The following is a 23,102-nucleotide window of genomic DNA, read 5'->3' as shown; positions in this document are numbered from 1 at the left end:
CGTGTTTTCTCATTGCCTTCTGTCAAACCACTGAAGGTCTGAGCTGCTCTCAGGAAGCAAAAAAAAAAAAAAGGTATCCTACCCTTGCAAATAATTACACAGCTTTATTTTTCAGTATCACAATCTCAGGAAATGCAACAGTCCAAATCCTTTCCAAGACATTACACAGCTTTTTTCCATCTCTCTGGCCACAAAACAATCAAATTAAATACAAACTGTTGTTTTGCTACATATCTATTAAATTGGAAGAACATAACTATTGGTAGAAACAGCAAAGCTCCGGGAGCCAGAAGTGGAATGAAGTGCTGCTCTTCCCCTGCTCTTGTGTGACCCACAGCAGGACACACTGAATGAGCCTGACACACTGGGGAGAAGGACCCCATTCAGTGTTCCCAGAAAAGCACGCAGAGGGGCAGAAGGATGTGGTCAATAACAAAATACAACGGTTTATTGAACAAAATGGGGCAAGGCAATGTTCCCTTTACATTCAACGAACTCAGGAGTAAGAAGCAAAACATGCTACACACACACGTGGACATGATACTTTGGTTAAATGTCATTCAGAAGTTCTATGCCAAACCTGATAAAATTAGAGAGTGAACAGTCAAAAATAAGAATAAAATAGGCTTGCATAGACAGATTATTGTCAGTGCGCGATTTATACTTAAGGATTAGCTGTTGCAACACAGGGTACACTTGCAGCTCTGAGGAAGTTCAACTGCTCGACTACCTTATGGCCAACATTTAGATCCAACAGGCTGAAAGCTTACCCTGAAGAGCTAAATTAGACAACCGCAGCTTTTCTGAGGCAGTTAGCTATATTGCAGTGCACGGATGCAGCTGGAGACACACTGTGGAGTCTACTTAGAGTGAACACTGATACAGTGAAACTTGTTTGCTGTGAAGTAGAAAATACTCATTTTGTGTGCTGCTGTCCTCTGTAGGACTCTCCTATGATGAGCACAACTCCAGCCTTGCCCTGTGCCACCCCAAGAGCAGGTGGTGGCTGACGTTTGCAGCCCACAGGCTGAGGGCAGTGCAGCATCTCAGCACAGGACCTGTGTAGTGCAGCCTGTCTGGGGCATCGCAGTCCAAGTGGCACTTGTATGTAGCACAGGCATTACTGCACAGAAACGTGCTGCAGGACACGATTTAAGAGTACAGTAAACTGGAATATCTGCAGGTTTATGCCTGCTCTCCACAAGAAGAGATGAGCTGCCTGTAGAATGCACAATGCGAGGGGCACAGCTGTGCCTCACACTGTGCCCACACCCACCTCCCAAAGCAACTGCAAAACCACACATGGAGCTCCTTTAGAGCAGGACGAGACCGGAACGATCCATTTGCTGGGGACGGATTATAGGGCGGATTAAACCTCAAAGTCACCCCCAAAAGGGGGCTCCTGCTGCAGCAGCATCCCTGGGCATCTCTGCGACAAACAGGACAGCAGAGAGCTGGGGTCAGCCCTGCTACAGGCTCAGCTTCATTTCCTATCGCAGCCAAACACAGCCTTGCAGCATCAGTGCTCCTGCCCTTCCTCACAGCAGCCATCTACTTGGGTGGCAGGTACCCAGGAGAACGTTCTCTGCAAGAACTGATGAGTTCTATGGGCTGGCTGCACTACGTGACAGGAGTGTAAACTAAGCAGGGGAATCCTCACACTGTCTCCAAAGTGCTCCCCTTATATATAAATTAGCAATCCACAGTTAGCTTGCATACAGGTTAATACGAATTAAAACAAAAACCTTGGTAATAAAAAATATAATATACACATTGATCAATAAACTGAACGAATATCCTAGAATGTAACAGTGGCTGTAATTTGGCACAAAAAAAAAACCCAAAAAACTTAAAGGTCTAGCACTGCAAAAAAAAAATCATTTTTTTTCCTATATATGTTATGAAACTTGATTTAAAAACGGACAGGTGGGAATGCAAAGATACAAAAATACTGTACATACAAGATCCCTTTTATAGAGCAAAGCAGACTGCAGCATTTGTAACTTCTATCCTTCCTCCCTGAGAGGAGGAAATTCAATGATGAGACAATCCATCTATCCCTAACAGCTGATATTTTCCCACCCCCACTAAGTTCAAAAACATGAAATTCCTTAAAAAAAGATGAGATTAACCTGTTTGGTCTATTTCCATGATGATAACTGCTTCTCAGGAAGCTGTACAGTCCATGATTTAAGACAGTGTTTCATAGCAAGGTGACCCAGATCAGACTGCTGAAGACATTAAGTATCTCTGCAGGTAAGGCACGACCACTCGGGTTCACCCAACCTCTCTTCTGCGGATCATTGTGCTTCAGACGGAGGCAAGGAGGTGTTGAGAGCTCTTGCTGGTGAGATGTGCCTGCTGTGGAGATCAGGAAGTGCCAGGATTCCACAGTGATGGACTCTCCATGTTTCCTCGTTAATACAGATAGTAAGAAAGGGATGCAAGATCTGAATGCTCAGGGTAGGGGTCCCAGCTCCAACACGCTACTGAATTCAGAGCAAAACACAGCCAGAGCTACTGAGACTCAGCAAGAGAAGACGTACACATACAAAAAAGAAGTTACGTATTTTTCTGCCACGGAAATAGATATTGCTCTAGTCATTTCTTTTTTACGACGACAACTTCACTGTGACCCTTCCTAGGGGCGCACATGCAAGGTGATGATTTTGTATCTGGTCTGTGCCACTCCATCTTGCTGACTCTCAGCAGAACTGAGGTGCTGAGCTCCAGGAAGATTTGGCTTCTTGTTCACCTCTAATCTTAGCTCTTCTTGAGCTCTTCAGTTGTGCCATGGATGTGGCTATTAAACATGCAGGGTGCAATTTTTGCATGAAGCTCTCTGTGTGAAGTCCAGAAGGCATGTCAGGTGAACAACTGCTCTCTTTATCCCCTATATGCTTTTCTCAGTTATCAATCTTAGCATTTCTCCCTGTAGGTGTCAGCTCTCTTCTAGCAAAACCTCAAGGTCCTCCTTTTCACAAGGGCCATGGAAAAATAAAGCAGAAGCATAACAAGGGCCAGCAAATGAATAAAGGCAGGGAATAAGATTAAAAAGGAAAGCGCTAAGGAAGGATACAGAACAAAGCAGCCCCAGAGCACTCAACACTCCCTGGAAGAATCCAAAGAAGCAGCAGACATTCCTGGGTCCTTCCCGTGAGCTCCCTCTTCTTGGTGCCATCACTGGACAGCATGGCTGGACTGAGGAGGCCACTAAGGAGATGCTGCAGCTTCACAGCCTAGGCACTGGGTCATTTTTTTTTTTGGACTTCACTCAGCTTCCAAACCAAATCAACCACAATTATCTTTCATATCATTTCCATTCAATCCCACTGAAGTCAACAATCCGGATGCTCAAAAGCATCTCTCCTGATTTAACAGGTCCTTCCTGTGCCAGCAGGCTCAGGGCCTTTGTGACTTTCCTGATTAGAAGAAAGAAGTTGCGTCAGCCAAGTGCAGTGCAAGAAAGCCCATCACAGTTATCTCCAGAAGCCTAGGGAGGGCTGGATCCCTATTTAGTGGCTTCCCCCATGCCTTGCATAGAGGGTCACCACTTTCCCATGCAAAACGTGCACAAAGCACAACTGCTTTTATTTGGCAGGATTTTTCCCCATCAATTTTCATAAGCGCCCAGATGATACAAGCAGCAGGGATATTTGCAGGACTATCGGTACATAAAACCCTACCAGGCATCCATTTCACACACAGAGTAAATATACTCTGATGGCAACGAAGGGGAAAAATCCCACAGAAAAGGAAAAGAAAAAAAAAAAATGGCATTTTCAGCAGTAAAAATTTTGACTGTTACATGAAATACAAAAATAAACCTCTATAAAATAAAGTCACCACAAATGAGGCTGCCACATTGACCCAAGTTATCAAATAATAATAAAAAAACCTGTTTATGTTGTTTGTCCTTTTTTTTCCCCCGATCCCTTAAAAACAACATTAACACTTCTGAATGGACACAGATGGAACAAGAAGAGGGCACAAGGAAAGGGCAGTACAATCTAGCCACTGGCTGAGATATTTCCTGAGAAGAAAGAGCAAACAAGCAAGAGCTTGTAACTCACTTAAGGACTCATGCAGGTAAGCAAGCCCACAGCCTGGAAGCAAGAGTATGGCTGCTGGTGCACAAAGAGTTACGTTGCAACGTTTTTGGTTGGTGTACACATGGAGCTGAGGGGTTACCTGGAACTTCACAGGTACAGAAATGGTGCCCACATCCCAGCAGGGGTAAGAGATGGAAGTCTGAGTTGTTGTTCCAGGCAAGGCAAGAGCTCGTCTGTGTTATTAAATGCGCCCTCGCAACTTATGTGAAAACAAGTTGCTTTGTATTCCTAGTGATTTGTCTCAGTAGCTATCCTAACCAAGGACAACAGCCAAAGCTAAAGCCTTTCAGCTGTCTACGGGCTTGGATTGTATGCTATTGCAAGAACAGAGAGCCATCATCTTCCCTGACTTCCTATCAGCGCTCCACGCCAGCATCTGCTCTCCACAAAGCTCCATAGAAGTGTCAGGCTCCTTTCCCAGGCAGCTACACAGGCCAGTGGTGAGGCTGAGCACAATCACAGCTCTGCCTCATCTCAGCAAAGCCAGCAGCAAAACTGCAGCTGCCAGGAGAAGATGAAGAGTGTGGCAGGACAGGCTCAGCGTTGTGCTATAAGCAAGTTGTACAGTGAGGCACTGCAGCCAAGCTCAGCTGCCATGAACAAGACTGCCAAGTGAGTAACCTGTACTGGGCTGGGTAGACAAACCAGTATCCAGACACTCAGCTTTGCAGCTTAAAAATGCACTTGGCAAAAAAAAAAAAAAAAAAAAAAAAAGTCAGCAAGACAAAAGAATTGGGATGACAGAGGGCAAGGGGACAAGGCTGCTTCTTACTGCAAGAGCAGGATGATTTTCAAAGAGTCGAGGGAAAACAAACCATCAAAAGAAGTAAAAGAAACAAGCACGTGAGCAAATCTGCACAGAGGACTTAAAACTTGGAGATGCCACTGTGCCCTGGAGAGCAATAGTTTGATCCTGACCGGAGCTTGCCTGGTGTGCTGAACAGAGCAGAGTCAGACAGCACACATTCTGCACACTGTTTGGCACTCCATGGCTACCTCAAAGTGGCTTCTAACTGTAATCTTTGGATTTAATTCTCAGTGCCCATGTGGCCCCATGTGTGTAAGACATATTCATGTTCAGATATAAGCTACCATGCTCAAGTGATTCAGTAACTGAACTAGGAGTTACAGTAGTTCTTAACATGGTTTCTGTGGAATTCCTTGGCTTGCACCGCCTGGAAGCTCAAAGCAGGTGACCACAGGGATCTCCTCGGGCATTTAAATTCATTTGCATGATTCTCCCCAACCCACAACTCACAGCTTCATCAACTCCCTGGCATGCCTTAAAAGCCATGCACACAAAGGCTTAATTTCAATTGAAATAGTCTTTTCCTCCTAACTGTCCTATCCTATACCCTGAAGCTTGGTTGAATGCTCTAAACAAATTGCTGGGAACCCTAGAAATAAACACAGCAGTCAAGGAGTTTTATTCTATAGGCAACTTCTTCCTCACCAGCCCCAGGTTCCTGTTTTGGATCGTGAACTCTGTGAGAATGCTCTCTCTTTTCTGCAAGCTAACACACCTGATTGCCTCCATTGCTATCCAGCAGCAGAAGAAATGCACATTCCCTCTTAGAACTCCTTGCTCAACCATCCTAACATGGAAAGGACACACAACTAAGACGTTTTGCTGCACTTATCTTGGATTTTTCTCCCTCTTGTATGTGCATTTCTATTTGTGAAAGCTCCAGCCAAAGCTTAAAAATAAAAGGAAAGCCTGAAAGGAATAGAAGAGGGAGCTGTTATTAGCTTGTTGATTCACACAGCTCACTGGTGGCTAGATTGTACGGCACTGCTTGACTGATCACATGTGAACAGAAAACTGAAATGAACAAACGTTCCTTACTAACATGATGACACTTAAAAAGGAGATCCTGAGAGTGGAAGGTGGATCCCCAAAAGGGTAAGGATTTGAGAAAGTTGCCTGGCAATTCCAGTAATGTTTGCTACAGAAGAGTCAGTACCAAAGCAAAAGCTAGCATAGTTTACTGCTTCCTACGGGAACCTGGAAAGCAGAACAGAAACAAAAAAGCAATCAGTAAGGACAGATCCCAAGGAAGAAAATGACCTGCAGTCATTTTACTTGTACTGCCCTGCTGGCTGTCTGAATTGGTAAAGTCAAACATCAAAATGAGAATTGTACATTACTTTTCTGAAACTAAAGGAAGCATAGATCCACAAGACAGGCACTTATTGCTTCCAGGCTGTGAACAGCACTGCAGCCACATTTCAGTCTTACTAAAAAAAAAAACCACAGAATGAACATGAAGCTTACACTCTATATGAACTGCCATCAAATTCCAGCTCTTGTGCTCTATAACCATCAATAAAGCTTTCCAAACTTCAAATTTAAGCTACAATCAGTGGAATTGGAAGCAATCTGAACCACTGAGTCAAACTCTGGCTGCACCTTTCTTCCCTCGGGGACTCCAGAGGTAACTCAGACAACTGGCATTCAGATTTCAAGAGCTGGAGGGAAGGTGATCCTAAATATACTGCACTGCTGCCAAACTGTTTCAGGAAATGAGCCAACAAAACAGTTGAGATGCAACAGGAACAAAACAAGCCTGTTCTCAGGACAAGCTTCTGTATCATCCCACTCATTCACCAGACAGGAGAGACTCTGAGGCTTTTTGTCATGTATTGAATTGTTTTATATTAGTGAGTCACCTAAAACCCATCACATCATTGTCCTGATGTTATTTCTCCTTCATTTGCTGCCTGAGTTTACAGTCATTTATCATTGAGAGATCATAGAGGACAAGCAAAGAGCACTCTGGCAAACTTGAGGCAAACCAATTCAGCTATTTACTCTCTCAGCGAGCCAAGTGCTAAGCAAGTAAAGCTCAAACACTGAACGGCATCACCTATCTGATGGGACAATAACATCCATTCTTCCTCTTTTAACTGCCCTGTCCTTCAGGCTAGTTAGCTGAAGAAAAAAGCCCACAATAACCCTCATGCTGAGCCAGCTGCAGACTTGATCCTACCTTTAGGAGAGTGCTCAGGTTTGGAAAACTGGCGTAAGGGGCTGGGCTGGCTTGTGTAATACCGAGCGTGCTCAAAGTCATCGAGGAGAGGCTGTGATCTGCCAAGCATGAGAAAGGAAAGCAAAAAAAGTACTTAAAAAACAAACAAACAAACAAAAAAAAACAGTATAAAATTAAAAGACACAGGATCATGGCAAAAAGAACATCTCATCTGTCTGAACTGTCCCTGCCAGTTTGATGCAAACCGTGCCTGATCCGAGCTTTCCACCTGCAGGCCAGTTCCTCCATTACAAAATTTGATGCAAACCTCAAATGGAAACATTTCAAGTGTTTAACACGTGTCCTGTTCTCATCCCAGAGCATTCTAGTGGGATCTCGGTCTCCACCTGAACACCTTTGTTGGGTTTTTTTTGTAAATTAAACAAAAAGTTGTAAGGTGCTATCAGGATTGGAAATCAAAACCGTCAGAGTCATTTCCAGCATCCAGCTCCACATCAGAAGCACCAGACCAAGGTTACAAAGAGATTCAGAAGATGCACAGCATTACAGGATGATCCCACCAGCTCAGGAATGAGGCTGTCTGAAGCACAACACACTCACTGCAATGGGGTGCTCCCACACAGCTACAGGAGCAGTGTACAGGGCTCAGCTGGGGAGCAAGGACACAAGGGAGCAGCTGCGTAAATGCAGTGTGATTATTCCTTCCTGCCCAGAAATGTCATTTGGTTTCACATTCCCGGCAGCTCTTTAACCCTCTTGATGCTTTTCTGCCATTTAACAAATGTCACTGCACAGGCTCATCAATCTCTGTCAGCTTCAGGCAGGAAGACCAATACGGCCAGATGCCATAAGCACAGAGAGTGACACACGTCGCCAAGCACTTCATGAGCTCTGTGTCAGACATCCTCTTCCCGTGCTAAGAGCTCTGCTCTCTGCCAAGCCCCTTATGAGTCAGGCTGCTCACCCCACAACTGCTCCCATGACTCAGCTCCTGAGCACCTTCCTGAATGCGTTTCTCCAGATCTACCAGCTGTACATTCAGCTCACCTTGAAGACTTATCACCTTTGTGTCGCTGAGTTTCTGGTCCTTCTTTTGACCTTGAGCGCGGGGACTCACTTGCATCATGCTGATGGGAAGAAGGGAAAGCAGTTCACATCTGTATGCCTTGCAAGACACCAGCCAGTTGCATCAAGACTGCCTCAGCTCCTTTTGTGCTCTGGTTATGCATGCTAACCATAACCAGACGTGTGCAAACAGGATTAGGACTAGTTTTCAGTAACTGAAACTCAGCCTTGCTGAGCCAAACATAAGCTTTGCTCTAAATTCAGGACAGCACTGAGGGTCCCATCTGAAAACTGGGGTCAAGTGCATATGGCCTGCGTGTAAGAACTGCATGCAGCAGGGCTCATCACAAGGGACAGCTGCACACAGCCGTGCTGCTGCAACTGCTCAAACATGGTAAGGAGTCCAAAAACATGAACTACCTTCAGCTGGCCCCAAGATTAACATAACACCCCCTTTAGCACATTACTACGGCAGACTGAAATCTGTTTCTTATCTCCTTCCACAACAGCTAGCCAAAGTTCTGCAGCATAACTCACAAAAAACCTAGCGTAGGCTTGATATACTCAATAGTTTGGTCACAGTGCCAATTTCATTATGAAGCAGTGACAACTGGAGCAGCTGCACTGTCCTTGTACCTGTGATGACCAAAGAGAACCAGCTACTGCTGTTATTGCTCCAGCCAGGACTTCAACATAGGGAATGCTCTGTCTGCAAAGTAGCTGAATAACAGGCAACAGGACCCTTCTCACACAAGGGTCTGTCTGGTTCCTCCTGGCCATATGTTACACTCTCACCACCCTCTAGAACAACATTTCAGCATTTCATTTGTGAGGCCTCCTGAAGCTTGACGTACCTTCCAGTCTTGATCATTTCTCTTTCTTTCAAAGGAAGACTTTTCTTTCTCCCTCCCTTTCTTGAAAGCCTTTTTTTCCTCTGCCATCAAGAGACGAGCAATCTCCTGAAAGGGAAAACAGAGTGTCAGAAGGTTTTACTGCTCTTGAGGGTTTGAGCTGCTTATATCCTTTTCTTTGCTATGTCAAATGGGTGCAAAGCCAGGATTAATGAAATCTGCGATCAGGAATCAAATGCCAGAGAAGAAGTGAAATGGACTACATGCATCATGCCCAGAGGGTCCCCTGATTCACCTGGCTTGTGTTAGCAGGGCCTTTCTGCCCTTTGTTTCTTTTCCTTCAATGCTGAGTTCATCTTGCAGCATCTCTGAGAACACCCTAAGAGGGTTCAGCTAGAAGAGATGCTCTTCTGCAGCCACGTAGCTCCTTCCTTTGTCACAGCTGCAATAGGCAGCACAACTCCCTGCTTGGCTAACCTGAACACAAACATGAAAACCAGCCAGAAATAGACCTCACTAGAGGCCTGAACTTTCTCTACACAAAGGGAGATGGACAATTAGAGGGTCAGAGAGGACAGGTGGAGTTCAGTAGTTTCCACGAGTAAAGGAATACTACAACCATTTAGCTTCTTACCTCATCTTGGGCCACTTGAGCTGCCATCTGATCTGCTTGGTTGGCCTTGAAAAAAGGGAAAGAAACAAAACAGTAATATCTCTGAATTATTCAGATACATCAACCTATTGGACAAGGCAAGTAAGTTTCCCTAGGAATGCACTACCATCCTCTTCAAACATACTGAATCAGTTCAACTCAATACCAAAGTGGCATTTCAGCAGAGTTTAGTCCCCACCTATCTGCCAAGATGCTAATCCATAAATGTTCACTCTACCACTCTCTTCCAAGATACTGGGCTGTCTCACTTCTCAGTTCAGCACACTGTTTACAGGCCATCTTCACTTGCCTGAAAGCATTCATTTAATACCACTCTGCTTCTACCATTTAGTTTTCAAGTGTGAAATTCGGGACAAAAGACTCTACTGGCTAGACAGAAGCTTTCACTCCACAAGCAGCCATTGGAAGCAGAGATGACCATCAGAACACAGGAACAAGACCTGAGGCCTAAGTCACAGCCAAATGCAAAAGGTTTGCAGATTCAAGTTATCGCTGATGGGTACCTTAATTTCTTTAATGTGACCAATACATTCTCTCTACTCACCAGGAGCTCTTCCTCTTGCAGTTTCCGAGCAATCTCTGCATCAGACAATTCCTGTTCCCTTCGGGGTTTGTTGTAAATGGTTTGCTTTGTCCCCCTCAACTTAGTTCCTATGGAATTGAGAGAGAAGAATCAACTCATCTATTCCCTGAATGCTTCAGAGAAAGGAAATCCCCACCATTTTCTCAGCCACCTGCAAAGCTTCCACTCAGGGGGCCCACAAACCACTACAGCATATCTGCCAAACAAACATTTTGAGAACACTTTAGCTAAGGCGCAGCATGCACTTTAGAGTGAGTTTTTTCTATATGTACAGTTACACTCCATTTTATATAACAAAGGTAACTGTATGGCAGAAAAGCCATGACTCTTGCTGCAGCTTTTGCGGGCATGGTGATGATACCAAAGGAATCAGATCTTTTACTCTGTCAATTCAAGCTGGCAAAACTCAACAGCAGAGAGCAGCCTGATGTGTTTGCTACAAGCACAGCAGAGTTCAGAAACACTCCAGAGCAACATGGGCTGCAAAAGGTGTCTGGGACAGATTCACACAAGGTTTCTGACAGTTTTGTTCTTTGGTCTGACCCATGGATTTTGCAATACACAGTTAGAAAACACGTAAACATTTGTGGAGTTCATACATGGTTCAGGCCTCGCAGTGCTGCAAGGTACACAGGTTTTTGTTTTGCTCTTAATATTTATTTCAAAGATAAGGTTTTTGTTTTTGTTTTAATTTTCATTTCAAAGTTAAACCACCTGCAAGCGTTTTAATGTACTGCATTTTGAATCCCTCCATAGTCTATTTGCAATAGACACTACCAAAGGAGTCCTGCTACATCTCTTACAAAATGCATGATCTCATTCACATACAATGAATGCCTTCCCCTTCCAACTGCACTTGGAACTGTAATGTTCAGCAATCTCAGACATTTAAATGAGCTTCTGCTTTATATCTGAAATATACCACTACACAGATGTCTGTGTTTCTTCCATTCCAAACTCAGAAAATAAGCCTCATTCCCATCCTCCTGTTTACACATTGATTGCAAATACATGTTACATCCTGATGGGCCACATACCAATTTTCTGATCAGGTGAGAGCGAGGAAAAAAAAAAAAAAAAAGACATTTTTAGAGGTCAGTAGGTTACCTTCTGTGCATTTATCAAACTACCTTCATACCTGATGGCGCATCCCAAATACTTCAAACTACAGAAGGGACAGAGACTTCAGGCATCGATCCAGAATCAAAACATGGAACGGGTATTAAAAAGTGATACATAGGGTATTTTTGCTTTTTTGTTTCCCTTAAGTCAACTGACCAATGATCTTAAGCCCACAGCACTCCTCTTGCAAGTTTGAGCATAAAAAGAAACCTTTCAGTAGTTCTGGAGGTTCCAGTTAAGTGTACAGCATGGCCTTTCAGGAACAGTTTGATCAATCCAAGCTGGAAAGAGCTGCAGTCACAAACCTGCAAAGGAACTCCAGCAAAAAGCACCAGCTTGGTCAGAGTTAAAATACAGAGACTGCTTTCATGGCCATGGTAAATACAGCCTTTATTTCCACGCTGGAATAAATAGCCCATACACCATCGCCCCTATGAAGAACAAAACTGAATTTCCAGGAATTGTTCACCAAACAGCCAGAGACTGGGCTTGCCTTACACACAGACTGGTGCCAGTCTTCATATGCTCGGAAGGCAATAAGTGTTACTTCCACATCACTTCTGCCCACGTTCATGGAGCACAAAGATCAGCCTGATTCCCACAGGACAAGGATAAGAGCTTCCAGCTATCCGGCCTTGGTGTCAGTGTGATCAGAAACTGAGTCACTCGGGCCCGTGTTGTATGATAGCTCAGTTAACATCTTCCACTGCCCTAAAGAAAAGTTTTGCATGAGGAACAAAGAACAATGCTCCTGGCACCTCTGCAGACAGACATGCATCATCTCACCCACCTCACGCAGGTGAGGACCAGTTGCAGGGCCTGAAGTATGAGTTTCCCACCCTGTGACAGGCATAGATTCAAGCCTCTGAACTCCTACTTTCACTAAGAAACCAGTCCTTACTCCGATGAGGTTAAAAAGCAGTAAGATGTATCTTGATTTTTGAAGGTCAACACTCCCCTGGAACTATTTAACAAAAACTACAGACCACAGAAAAATCTACTTGTACAGAATTTGATGAAAACCTCATCTTTACTTTTGCAGTAAGCTTCTCAATGGAAATTGGGAGGAAGCTGCTGGCTTGTTAGGCTTAAGCAAACTGTCCTCATTTATGGCCTTGTATCCTACATTAAATCCCATTCCTGTGATAAAGAACCACAGCACAAAGTATCTCAATGCAAATTCAAAAGGGAATTCTAACACAAGATAAAGGGTACCATTTCCAGCAATACCTTCTTACCTATCCTCTTTGATGCCATGGGGACACGTCAGGAAATAAACAGTGAGAGTCTTAGTGGCTAAGATGAATCTCATTAAATAGAGGAGAAACCAAGGCAGGATTCACCAGGTACACACTGCAGACTGATATTGGAGATTAAGTGTCTTCAGAAGAAAACCCCAGTTTCAGATAAGAGGATGGGGCAATCAAAGGTCCATCCTCACGCACACGTATACCTTCCCCATCACTTGGTTACCTGAGTCTTTCCGGCAGTCTCCAACCTCTTCCTGGCTCACAGTGTGTGGGGATGGGGAAGGTCTCCTGTGTCCTGCCCTTTTGTAGTCTCTCTCCTCACCCCTCCTGTGATCTTTCTGGGATTTGGACTCCTGGAGTTTGCCCTCATGCTCCATCCCATGAGAAGAGTGGCCTCGATAGCGGGATTTGCGGTTCTCATGGTGCACCAGCTGGCTGCTGCCCCGACGCCAGGTCTCCTGCTCAGCCTCCAGTTCCACATCAAGAACAGGAAGGTGCTTTGCTCCATCTCGCCTTGTCGGCTTTCTACTGCACTGTGCCTGCTCTGCGAGTCCACGCTCTGACTCCAGGTCGAGACTGAGAGGTCTCCAAGACTTCTCCCTGCCAGGTGTGCTCCTGTCCTGCAGTTCCCAGTTGTCAGTGTGCTCACCAGCACCACGATCAGCCTCTCTTTCCAGGACAAGGCTGGGAGGTCTCCCAGACCCACCATGGCTGGCAGATTTGCACCTCTGCCGATGGCTATTGGTGGCCTCACTTGGTTGAGGAGACCTACGGTGATCCTCCAGTGGGGCATACCTGTGTTGGGAGGCACTGGGGGATAAAGGTGAGCGTGCTTTTCGGTGCTCTCTCTGTCGGTGCGTGCGCCTATCATCACCACGCGCCCTGCGAGGCTCAGAAACCTGCTCCCTGCGATCAGCCCGGAGGTGCTCTGAGCAGCAGGGGAGGGACAAACAAGGAGCTGGTTAGTGACATGGGGCTAATGGGAGCTCAGTGAGGCCAGAATCACAGTCTGAATCAAGGAGAAGCTGGAAACAGAGGTAAAGCACAGAGCAGCTGGGAAGAAATGAACGGGGACATAACGTTCCACAAAATGCCACAGCAGAGTGGAATGGGGGCTCTGCTTACATCAGGGTAACACAGGAGGCAGTGGGGTTAGAGCAGAAAGCACAGTTGCAGCCCAAAAGCATGCCTGAACATGTCCTAAGGTGAGGACAAACCAACAAAGAGATTAAGGATTTTTACTGATTCCATTAGGGCTGCAGAACACAGCAGAGCAACCCATCTCCTGGTGATCTGTCTCTGCTGTGGGACATGGCACTCTCAGGAGGCAAGGCTGGGGAAGCAACAAGAGCTTAAGGCCAGGAGACTCCAAGCAGAGACTCAGGTTGGATCTTGGTTTATGAGCATTCACACCTCACACTGGCTTTAACTACACGGCTGTTCACCAGAAATAAAAGCCTCACCTTTACGGGCAAAGACCACAGCAAGTGGGAAGAAGAAAAAGAGCTGGGATGGAATTGATTTTTCTTTATATTTAAAGCGAAAGATGACAGACAGCTACTGCATCCACATACTTTCCACCACAAACTGTCACCTGATGCTCCTGAAGTCACAGGAGTTTCAGGCTATTCATCGCATAAACAGAAGTTTGGCTTGACTGCAGAGAGGGTTACAGCAGCTTAAGGGCAGGATAAGTTTTTGCAGCAACCAAGCTCCTGACCTCAGCAGCAGAGCTGGAAAAAGCCGCCTACTCAGCAGCTTAGTGTGGCTGTTTCCTCTGTGCTTTCCAAAAAGCAGGTGGAAATTTTTCTTTGCTTTTAGTTTCAGTAATAAAGCAGTCACAACTGTATGGATGCAGAAGTCTGAGTGTATATAATCTGTTCATCTATTTCATTTCTGATCAACCTATTTGCTGAGAAAGAAATCAACACACTGAGTGAACCGTTATCTCCCCAGCAGCTTTTCAAAGCAAATGTGTACTGCTGCAGAAAAATCCCTTCAAGCAGAGGCTGATTTGAAACAGAAACATACAAAGAAAAGTGTAAGATTTTCCTGCTGCATTGCTAGGAGTTTTTATAGCTTCTGAAAACATATAATAGATTTCCCAGCACCTTCTGTCTTAACAAATAGCTTTGCCTTCTCTACAATCATCCAGATTTCAGAACTAAGAAAACAAACCAAAAAACTTAATGTTCCCTTCAAGTCATACTATCCAGAAAAATACTTTCTTCTGAGCCAGCAAAAATAGAGCCTACTGAAAACCTATCTTGAAAACAAATGGGTTCTGTTTGTGTGACTTTCAGAATAACCACAGCAGCTCCTGTTAGCTGGTGGGTTTTCGTGTTCAGTTTTAGATTGTTAGCATGGCTTACAGAAGAGAGACATCCAGTGCAACAATTTAAGTGACTTACTGAACAACGTGCACCAGAATCTGAAGGTAAGAGTCAGAAATGGTTTTTCATTGATTTCTGAATGATATTAACAGAGGCCTAAGAATGAATTCATTTTGCCATTTAGGGAAAGCTTGATGATTTGGCAGAATAGAAAAGGAGATTATGCAAGAGTAAAGTATGGCTGGGTTACGAAAGGTTTGGTGCAGGAAATACAATCATGCCAGACAGCCCAGGCAGGAAATTTGCTTTTTGGTTATCTCAAGGCTATTAACTCCTCAGCAGGCACTGGTTTCCACAGCACCATCTGCGGGAGCCAAGTAAACACTCTTTAGGTCCTGGTGTTATTCTCTCAAGCAGCATGTGACTAAGCTAATAGTGAAATATTTTTCATGGCACGGACACTTCTGGTAGGAACTCTGCTTTCTTTCATGTTTATTTTTCCACTTCTTAAAGGCTTGGTTTGCTCTGGAGCAATAACCCTAATCCACACTCCTCCTGGATGGGGTAAGTTTTTGTTTGGTCAAGGCAGACTAAAATCCAAATAAAGCAAGGGCTTTTCTTTTGTGTTTAAGTTCACAGGTAATGAGGACAAAACAAACAAAGAATGATGAAACCTCATCAAATGGTGCCCAAATATTTAAAGACCTTTAATTAAAGTGCTAGACAATCCAGACATCCAAACCCATTTCAATCCCTTCTAGTTTCAAGGAACAAGGATCAAGAGCCGCAATACAACCAACAGGCAATAAATCCTTCTAGCACACTCCCAAAACTACAGATTACAGCAGGGAGAAAAATTAGACCCCCAAAACACCCTGCTCTCCAAATCTGTAACAATCAAAGTGCAGAGTCACAGGCTTCTTTCTGTCACTGTTACAAAAATCCATCCTGCCTGGTAACACTATTGCCTCTACTGTAATTTTTCCAGGGACTTGACCCATTTAACTCTGAAACAAACTGTGGGTTGGCTATAGAACTCTCAGACCAAAGTCTTTCCAGCTTTGCACACATAACAGAACTGGTGGCCATAAAGTTTTCACCTAGTTACTGCTGTGCACTTTGTGCTGTGCATTTCCTTAGCCCTCCTTGAGCTTCTACTCAAATGCAACTACAATATTTTGCCTGAGTTCAGATGAAAATATTTTAAATGGCCAGCAGTATGGATGTTAAGGAGAGAAATAAGAGATTTGATTTCCACCTTCATAATCTGCTGATCAAAAGCAACCCATCTCTTCCCCACCACATTTTCTAAGATAGAACACAAGAGCCACCACCAGTGCATAGAAAAGCAAACACCACATTGCTCCATAATTAAACACACGCAGATTCTCCCCTCTCAATTTAAAGAAAGTTCACATTTGATTGCAAAAGACGTCCAGAGGAAAGCAACACAGCGCTGAGTCGTATCTTCTTCATAAAATGCAGTCCCAGAGGATAATCATAGCAAAGATTCTGGGGAGATGATCTTGTTATTCAGTAAGTCATTCAAAGCAGTTCTGCTAATTTTTGGACTTGGATACATACCTGAATGGATTATTTTTTTTGTTTGAAAAGCTGTTCCATGAACCAGCAATTGCTTCTGTATGCAAGTAGCAGTGCCAGCACCACAGATGAGCACATACATTCAAACAGAAACAGTTTTAAGTGTGGAATTGCATCTGCATTTCTCTTCTGCACAGCTGTGGCACCATATAGAAATAGCTGACTTACCCGTACTAGCAGCTATTGTTTTTTCCTCCACAAATAATTTCTGACTTTAGAATAAAGTCAGATCCTGACCCTGGAAATTCATGCAATGCTGTAGTACAGAATGCAGGACTGAATGCAAGTAAGGAAAATCACCCTAACGAACTACCCAGATCACCAGTTTCACCTACAGCACCATGATCTTAATCCCTTTTACAAGCAGAAACTTACCTCCATTTTCTGAATAATAGCTATCCTCATAGACTTTGTGTCCCTGGGATTCTGGGTAGTGCTTCTTGCGCTTTTTTTCTTCCTGCAATTCTTTCTGTTGTAGGAGACGGGCAATGTCCTGCAGAGATGGAAGAAAATCATTACCTTCCCAACAAAACATATCCAGATGGTTCTTATTAGACCACAATTATAAAATTCCTCATAGTTTTATTTTTTAAGACAACACTGACAGGGTTACTCTTGCATTCAAACCATGAACTGGATGGGGCTTCCAGCTTAGTGGCTGGTAAGAGGCAATATCAGCAACTAGCACACGACCCACCACTGAGCCTACCCAACAACTTGCAGGTTCCTAATCCATCTATATGCAAGTCTACTAAGTAGTAACTGCCAAAAAGTGGTAGGAGGGATTTCCTGAGCAACCTTAGGCTTTCAACAACACCTTTGAGGCTCACACAACTAGTGGTAGCCAAGAAAAAACACAGCAGCACAGACTGTCCCAGGCTGACAGCACTTCTGACTGAAAGCAGTTCCCAGACCAAGACTGGAACTTGCTTCAAACAGGATTTAATTTATAGGGCTCATAGCATGACAAGCAGGGAGATGCATCAATTTGACAGAGGTTGAAGGAAAAGAAAAATCAAATGGGACATTAGGAAAGAAGAGCTACACACAGCACAGGAGTGCAGTGGGGACTGTAGGCCATTTATCTTGTTGCTGATTTGGTAGATAGGCAATCAAAGAGCAGCACTCCATTTTCTTAATCGGTTTTCCTTCAAGATGACTAATGGTGCAACAAGGCCTAGCAACAGTCAATAGCTCTTTGGGGCTTCCTTACTTGGGGCCTGATCTGAAGCTAGGAAGAGAAGCTGGAAGATACCAGCTGGAAAGCCTTACCCTTGGATGATATTCATCTAAGCGTCCACTCAGAATGTACGTGACAGGTAGGAAAAACAACAGTGAAATGCATAGTCAGAGCTGAAACTCTCCAAAAGCAAAGCAAGCACTGGAGGGCAATGGATGAATGCTCAAATACCAATTATTATTTCAGTATTCAGATCATATTTGTATGGCAACAAGCTTTGTTAAGGACCTGAGGATACCAGGCTCATTATTAAAAAAAAAAGTATTTCCCTTTGGCAAGTTTAAACTCTAACAAGAGGAGCAAGTCTGTAAACACATGGGCTTAAACATATTATCCCAAGGACTGAGACAGTTCAGGACTTGCAAATCTGTATAAGCCATTAAATTAGTGCCATTACTGGGTACTTTATTTTAAAACCCTGCACATCTGGCTGGATATGCCTGAACACTGGGAAATGCCACATACCTTCATGTGTGATAAATTCAGGACAAATCTGACACATGCCCAATACCAGCATAATTCAGCATTTCTTGCAAGATAGGTGAACAGATGCAATACTGAGGGCCACAGGAGTGGTTCTGACAGGATCCCCACTCTGCCACCTGACAAACCCCTTAGGCACTGCACAGCCCCACATCAGCACAGAAGCCCACCCAAAAGAAGTAACACTGGGGACCATAGAAGGACAGCAGGACTGATTCAAGCCCTCCTATTGCAAAGTCAGGCAGTATTGCTTCACCTTCAGTATTTATCTGCAGCCTAACCCAGCACATATCTGCTTCAGCCACACTCCAGAACTACCTATGAACCAACAGGAAGAGAAGGAATATTTGTGGCTTTTCCTCATCACATTGAGTTATAATCATCTGAAGACTGCTCCCAGCATCCAAAGATAATCAGTAGGCTAGTTGCAGGGACTTGCTGCCAGACTGCTGACATCCCAGAAGCCCTCTGCTTAAACCTGTGTGGCTGCAATACTGCTGTCAGCAGAAGCTTCGTTTCTCCTTCATTTTCGTCAGGAAAATAAGAGAGATGGTCACATTTACAGCATAAATCCTTTAGCCAGTGCTCCTCTCTCTCCCACTGCATGATTCTCTTGGATGCTTCTCCATCTTTCTGGCCAGCCTTTCTGTACTTGTTTGGATTTAATGGTACTAGAAGCAAATGAAGTCTTGAACAAGCAAACTGAAGTTAGCTAGACAAATTAGTTCTAGCTCTTCCAAGAAATAGCCTTGTGTTTAAATGCTTCCCATAGAGAAAATGCCACTAGCTGCCTCTTCAGCACTGTAAAACTACCTGAATTTCTCAGGGACCTACCTGCAATCAAATACAGGGACACACTCCAAGCTCACATACATGTTCCTCCAATCCAGGACTTTCTGGACACCTCAGGAAGGCCTACTATTATTTGCCTTCTTTGTTAGCATGGCATTAGCATCAACCCTCGCAGGCTACAAATGTATCTGACACGTGTAATAGGGCTCCCTGAAATCTCTGCGCATGCTGATAATCCACGAAGATCAGTACTGAGAGCAGGCAACTCGGCTTCTGCAGCTAATAACCAAGAAATGCCTGCACTAAAACGGCTGATAGAGTAGCTCTGCCATCTTTCAAAGTTACCTCATCTTTTTCCTCTTGCCTGCGTCGCTGCTCTGCTTCAAAAACCAGCTTCACTTGGATTTCCTGAGCAATCTCTGAGTCCTGCCGTTCCCTAGAAGAGAAGGAAACAAGTAAGTACCTAAAATCATAGACATCAGTCTGGAAAGAGGGATAAAAAGAACTAAAAGCAGCTATTCAATTCACACAGAAGAGTTATTATTCCTCAGCAATAGTGCAGAGCCCATGAATTCTCACCAGAGACCAGGACTCCCTGTACTTAATGCTGCTCAAATTTAGAAAATCGATCCCAAACCTTCCATGATCAAAGTACAAAGATGAGAAAACAAACTCATAGGCAGTTTGCTAAGAAAGGAGATAGGAACAATAAGACAGAGCAGGCCAAGGAAGTACATAGGAGTCTCTGCAAACAGCAGTCTAACGCTGCTGAGGAGCACTTGTATGTGTGGTGCCAATGGAAGAGTTTAGGGGTAAGGTTAATACAAGCATTTCTGGATTTCTGAATGAGAAATGCTGCTAAGGTGGGATGAGATGCAAAAGCAGAAGCAGTCAGTAGGAAAAACAGCAGTGTGCATCAGAATGAGGGGTGGGAAGCAATCATCACAGCACCACACAGGACTATATTAACTGGAGAACAGAAAAACAGTAATTGTGACATGAAATGTCATACTTCCATGAGTTACATCTTTCCTAGTCTATCCACCCAGATGAATTTGTGGAATGTCATGCAGAAGGTATCTGAAAGAATTGCACAGTGCTCAGCTGCAAGCTCTGATGCCCAGCAAACAGGCCTGAATGATAGCCAAGGTTCTTTGGGACAATGCAGAACAGGGCTGGGGGATTTGAGAATGAAGATTAAGAGCTCTCTCTTTCAGGATTGTTGAAATTGAGTCAGTGACTGCTCCAAACAGGTCAGAGGGGAAAAAAATGATAGGAAAAAAGGAAAAAATAAAATCTATCAATCTAAAGGTATCTCTGCAGTTGCAAATGCTAAAAGGTAAGGCACAGGAGACAGGAATGAGAATAGCAACTGGCAGAGATTGCTTTATCAGGATACAGTCTTTCAAAGAATATGCTGGCAGTGATCAGATAGGTGATGGGAGGACAACCAAAAGCATATTACGGAAGTCAGGCAAATACTTCAAGAGAAGCAGGTTCAGCTACATGAAAGGTACATGCACAGGGTAGGCTGGAGCACCTGTTCTTGTCTTGAGGAAGGATCAGGGTTTAAATGACCTGGCACACTTGGAGGCAATGGACTAAAATGCAGCAAAACTGAGAGAACTGGCATTGCTGGAGCAACCAATGGCACGACAGTGGCTTATTTTATAGATGAAGAACAATAGAAGTGCAAGGAGTTGGTTAGGTGGTGTAGGGTGGGACACTGCAAGAAGTGCATTAGAGGAGAAATATCACCAAGAAACATCTGATCTGTCAGAGATAAAAATAAAAAAAAAAAAAAGGAACATGAAACACATGAAAGGAAAAAAAGCTTTTTTTGTTTATGTCAATTGCCCCTCAGAAACAGATCTACAGTTGGGTACTGTGTGTTATTCATGCTTCCTCTTCCTTCTCCAAACACACAAGAACCCCATGTCCACGTCACAATGTGATGTTTCCTTCCCTTTCCTAAACCATGTTTGTAAACATTTGCTCACATTCATAAATTGACCCAGGCCTAGAGACATCCTAGAAGGCCCTCATGAATTTGTGTGTGCAGACCTGGAGTTATTGATAGGGCAAACAATTTCAGACATCAGTTTCTTTCATCCCTATAAGAGAACTCGTATCTGGCAAGTGTGTATGTTTGTGTTGCACCTGACTGCAGAGAAATCTATTTAGAAGCACACAGGTCAAACATAGTTCGTAAACCTGCTCTATCAAAAGGGAATGTTGGCAAACCTGGAACAGGAAACCAGTACCAAGCAAAAAGACAACTGAACATGCAAACCCTAGAAGCATATTGTCAGTGTGCATAAAATACTAGATCTTTTACGAGGCCAATCTCAGATTACACGGATTCATGTAAGAAAATAAATTAGAAAGGTCAAACACATCAATGTGTTTGAGTCTGCCGTCCCTCCTGACACCTGCAAACAAAGCTAAGGTGATGAGTTCACTGGCACCAGCTAATTGCTGAATGCTTAAAATCCGTCTTTCTCAGACAAGCACAAGACAAACAGCTAACTGTCTTCCAGAACCAAGGCAACAAGGTCACTGCCTCCCCATTCACAGCAAAGAATACCAAAAGTAATGCACAAGCAGAAGTGCTTTCTTGTTCCTGATGACATGCATCCTGCTGTACTCCATATCAAGCTCTTTCAAAACCACTGAACAGAGACAAAGGATTGGATTTTGTCTTTTCTTGTTGCTCAGTGGTAATTAAATCCCGAGACTTGATTAGTTATTTAACATAGGCTAGTGTTTCAACTTGACTTGAACGTAAGCAAAAAGGTTAAAGAACTTGGACAGCATTTCTTGTCCTCTAGTTTCTTTACTGTGAATTCAATGGCTTTAGTCTCCAGCAATCAGCCAGAGCAATATAAACATCCCCACCTCCAAACCTCACACTGAGGTGCCCTTCATGCCCACACAGCCAGCAGTGTTACTGTCAAGGAAACACCAGCTTAGAGAACAATAAAAAAAATAAAGGCACTGATTAGAAAGCTGCCATTCACACTGGCTGGAGCGAGTAATTGTTGCCAGATGAGAAACAACAAAAGGGTTTAAGGGAAATGTTCAAAGGAGCTGTAACAGAATCATTATGGTACTGGGAACAAAACAAGGAAAGAGCATCTCTTTACAGTATTTCAGTTATTTTAGCAGCCTTGCTACTATGCTTGGCAGCATCCAGGCTGCTCGGCTAAATGTGAGAGATGCTTTTAAAGAAGCAGGAGTACTAGCAGAGTTCTGAGCTTCCTCGAATTCTTCAAGGGAAAGAATAAGCAAGAATAGACATGTTTTCTTTGTCTTTCAGATCTCCAGGGAAAAAAAAACCCTTAAGTTTGAAGAGCTTTTTTTGTTATGCTTCTTGTCTCTAAGGAGACCACCCAGTTCAGCCTCTTCACCCCTCTGTCACCTTGCAGAGTCAGGCCGTCCTAGGCCATACAGCACACAGCAGCAGTGGGGGTCGTTGTGTTGCCAGAACTCACTGATCTTGCACAAGGAAGAGACAGTGGGAATGTACTGAGAATTAAGGAAGACGCAGATCCAGTTACAAAAGGAAGCCTCCAACTTTTTTTTTTTTTAAAAAAAAAAAAAAAAAAACGAAAGCAACAAAAACTATTCTTGCAGAGCTCAGGCTTTCAGGAGTAGAACTGCTGCTGACACAATGTTCTGCGTCAGCAGTTCTGCCTGTAACTTGGCTCACAAAGTTAGCAAATCCCATTTTGTGAAGTCCTACAGCAGTAAAATTGTTTGCAGTTCCCAGCAAGTAGCAAAAAGGAATCATCTCTGTCATACAAAGTTAATTTTTAAGTTGCCATTTACAGGCTCACATCTCTAATTGCTAACAAAGCTATTGAAATGAAACAAACTTCAGAGATGCACACATACTGTCTGCATGTGCTAGTACCATTAAGTATAGTGGCTGACTTGCCACAGCCCAGCCTTGAAATCTTTTATGAACAGCTCCTTTGAAGCTGTATCACACACATCTGCAGCA

At 43.9% G+C, this 23,102-nt stretch overlaps 1 protein-coding gene across 2 annotated transcripts in view; it reads right to left on the bottom strand.

The window, feature by feature from the left end:
- Positions 1–965: 965 nt before the first annotated feature.
- The window catches only part of CCDC50 (coiled-coil domain containing 50), a 38,644-nt gene continuing 16,507 nt past the window's right edge, over positions 966–23,102 (bottom strand). The window contains exons 4-12 of one of the 2 annotated variants that reach the window (XM_048955371.1): positions 19,442–19,532; positions 16,957–17,074; positions 12,870–13,574; positions 10,236–10,342; positions 9,653–9,697; positions 9,022–9,126; positions 8,150–8,229; positions 7,103–7,200; positions 966–6,117 (exon numbers count right to left, since the gene is read on the bottom strand). In XM_048955371.1, the coding sequence (XP_048811328.1) occupies positions 6,098–6,117; positions 7,103–7,200; positions 8,150–8,229; positions 9,022–9,126; positions 9,653–9,697; positions 10,236–10,342; positions 12,870–13,574; positions 16,957–17,074; positions 19,442–19,532 (1,369 nt within the window). In that variant the 3' untranslated portion in view covers positions 966–6,097. The remainder of the gene's footprint in view (positions 6,118–7,102; positions 7,201–8,149; positions 8,230–9,021; positions 9,127–9,652; positions 9,698–10,235; positions 10,343–12,869; positions 13,575–16,956; positions 17,075–19,441; positions 19,533–23,102) is intronic. The other variant, XM_048955372.1, reaches the window with a different exon arrangement.

This window comes from Lagopus muta, chromosome 9 (genome assembly GCF_023343835.1).
Source record: "Lagopus muta isolate bLagMut1 chromosome 9, bLagMut1 primary, whole genome shotgun sequence".
Classification (NCBI taxonomy): Eukaryota; Metazoa; Chordata; class Aves; order Galliformes; family Phasianidae; genus Lagopus; species Lagopus muta.
The sequence above is the reverse complement of the archived record's forward strand: the minus strand, read 5'-3'. Positions and strand labels throughout refer to the sequence as shown.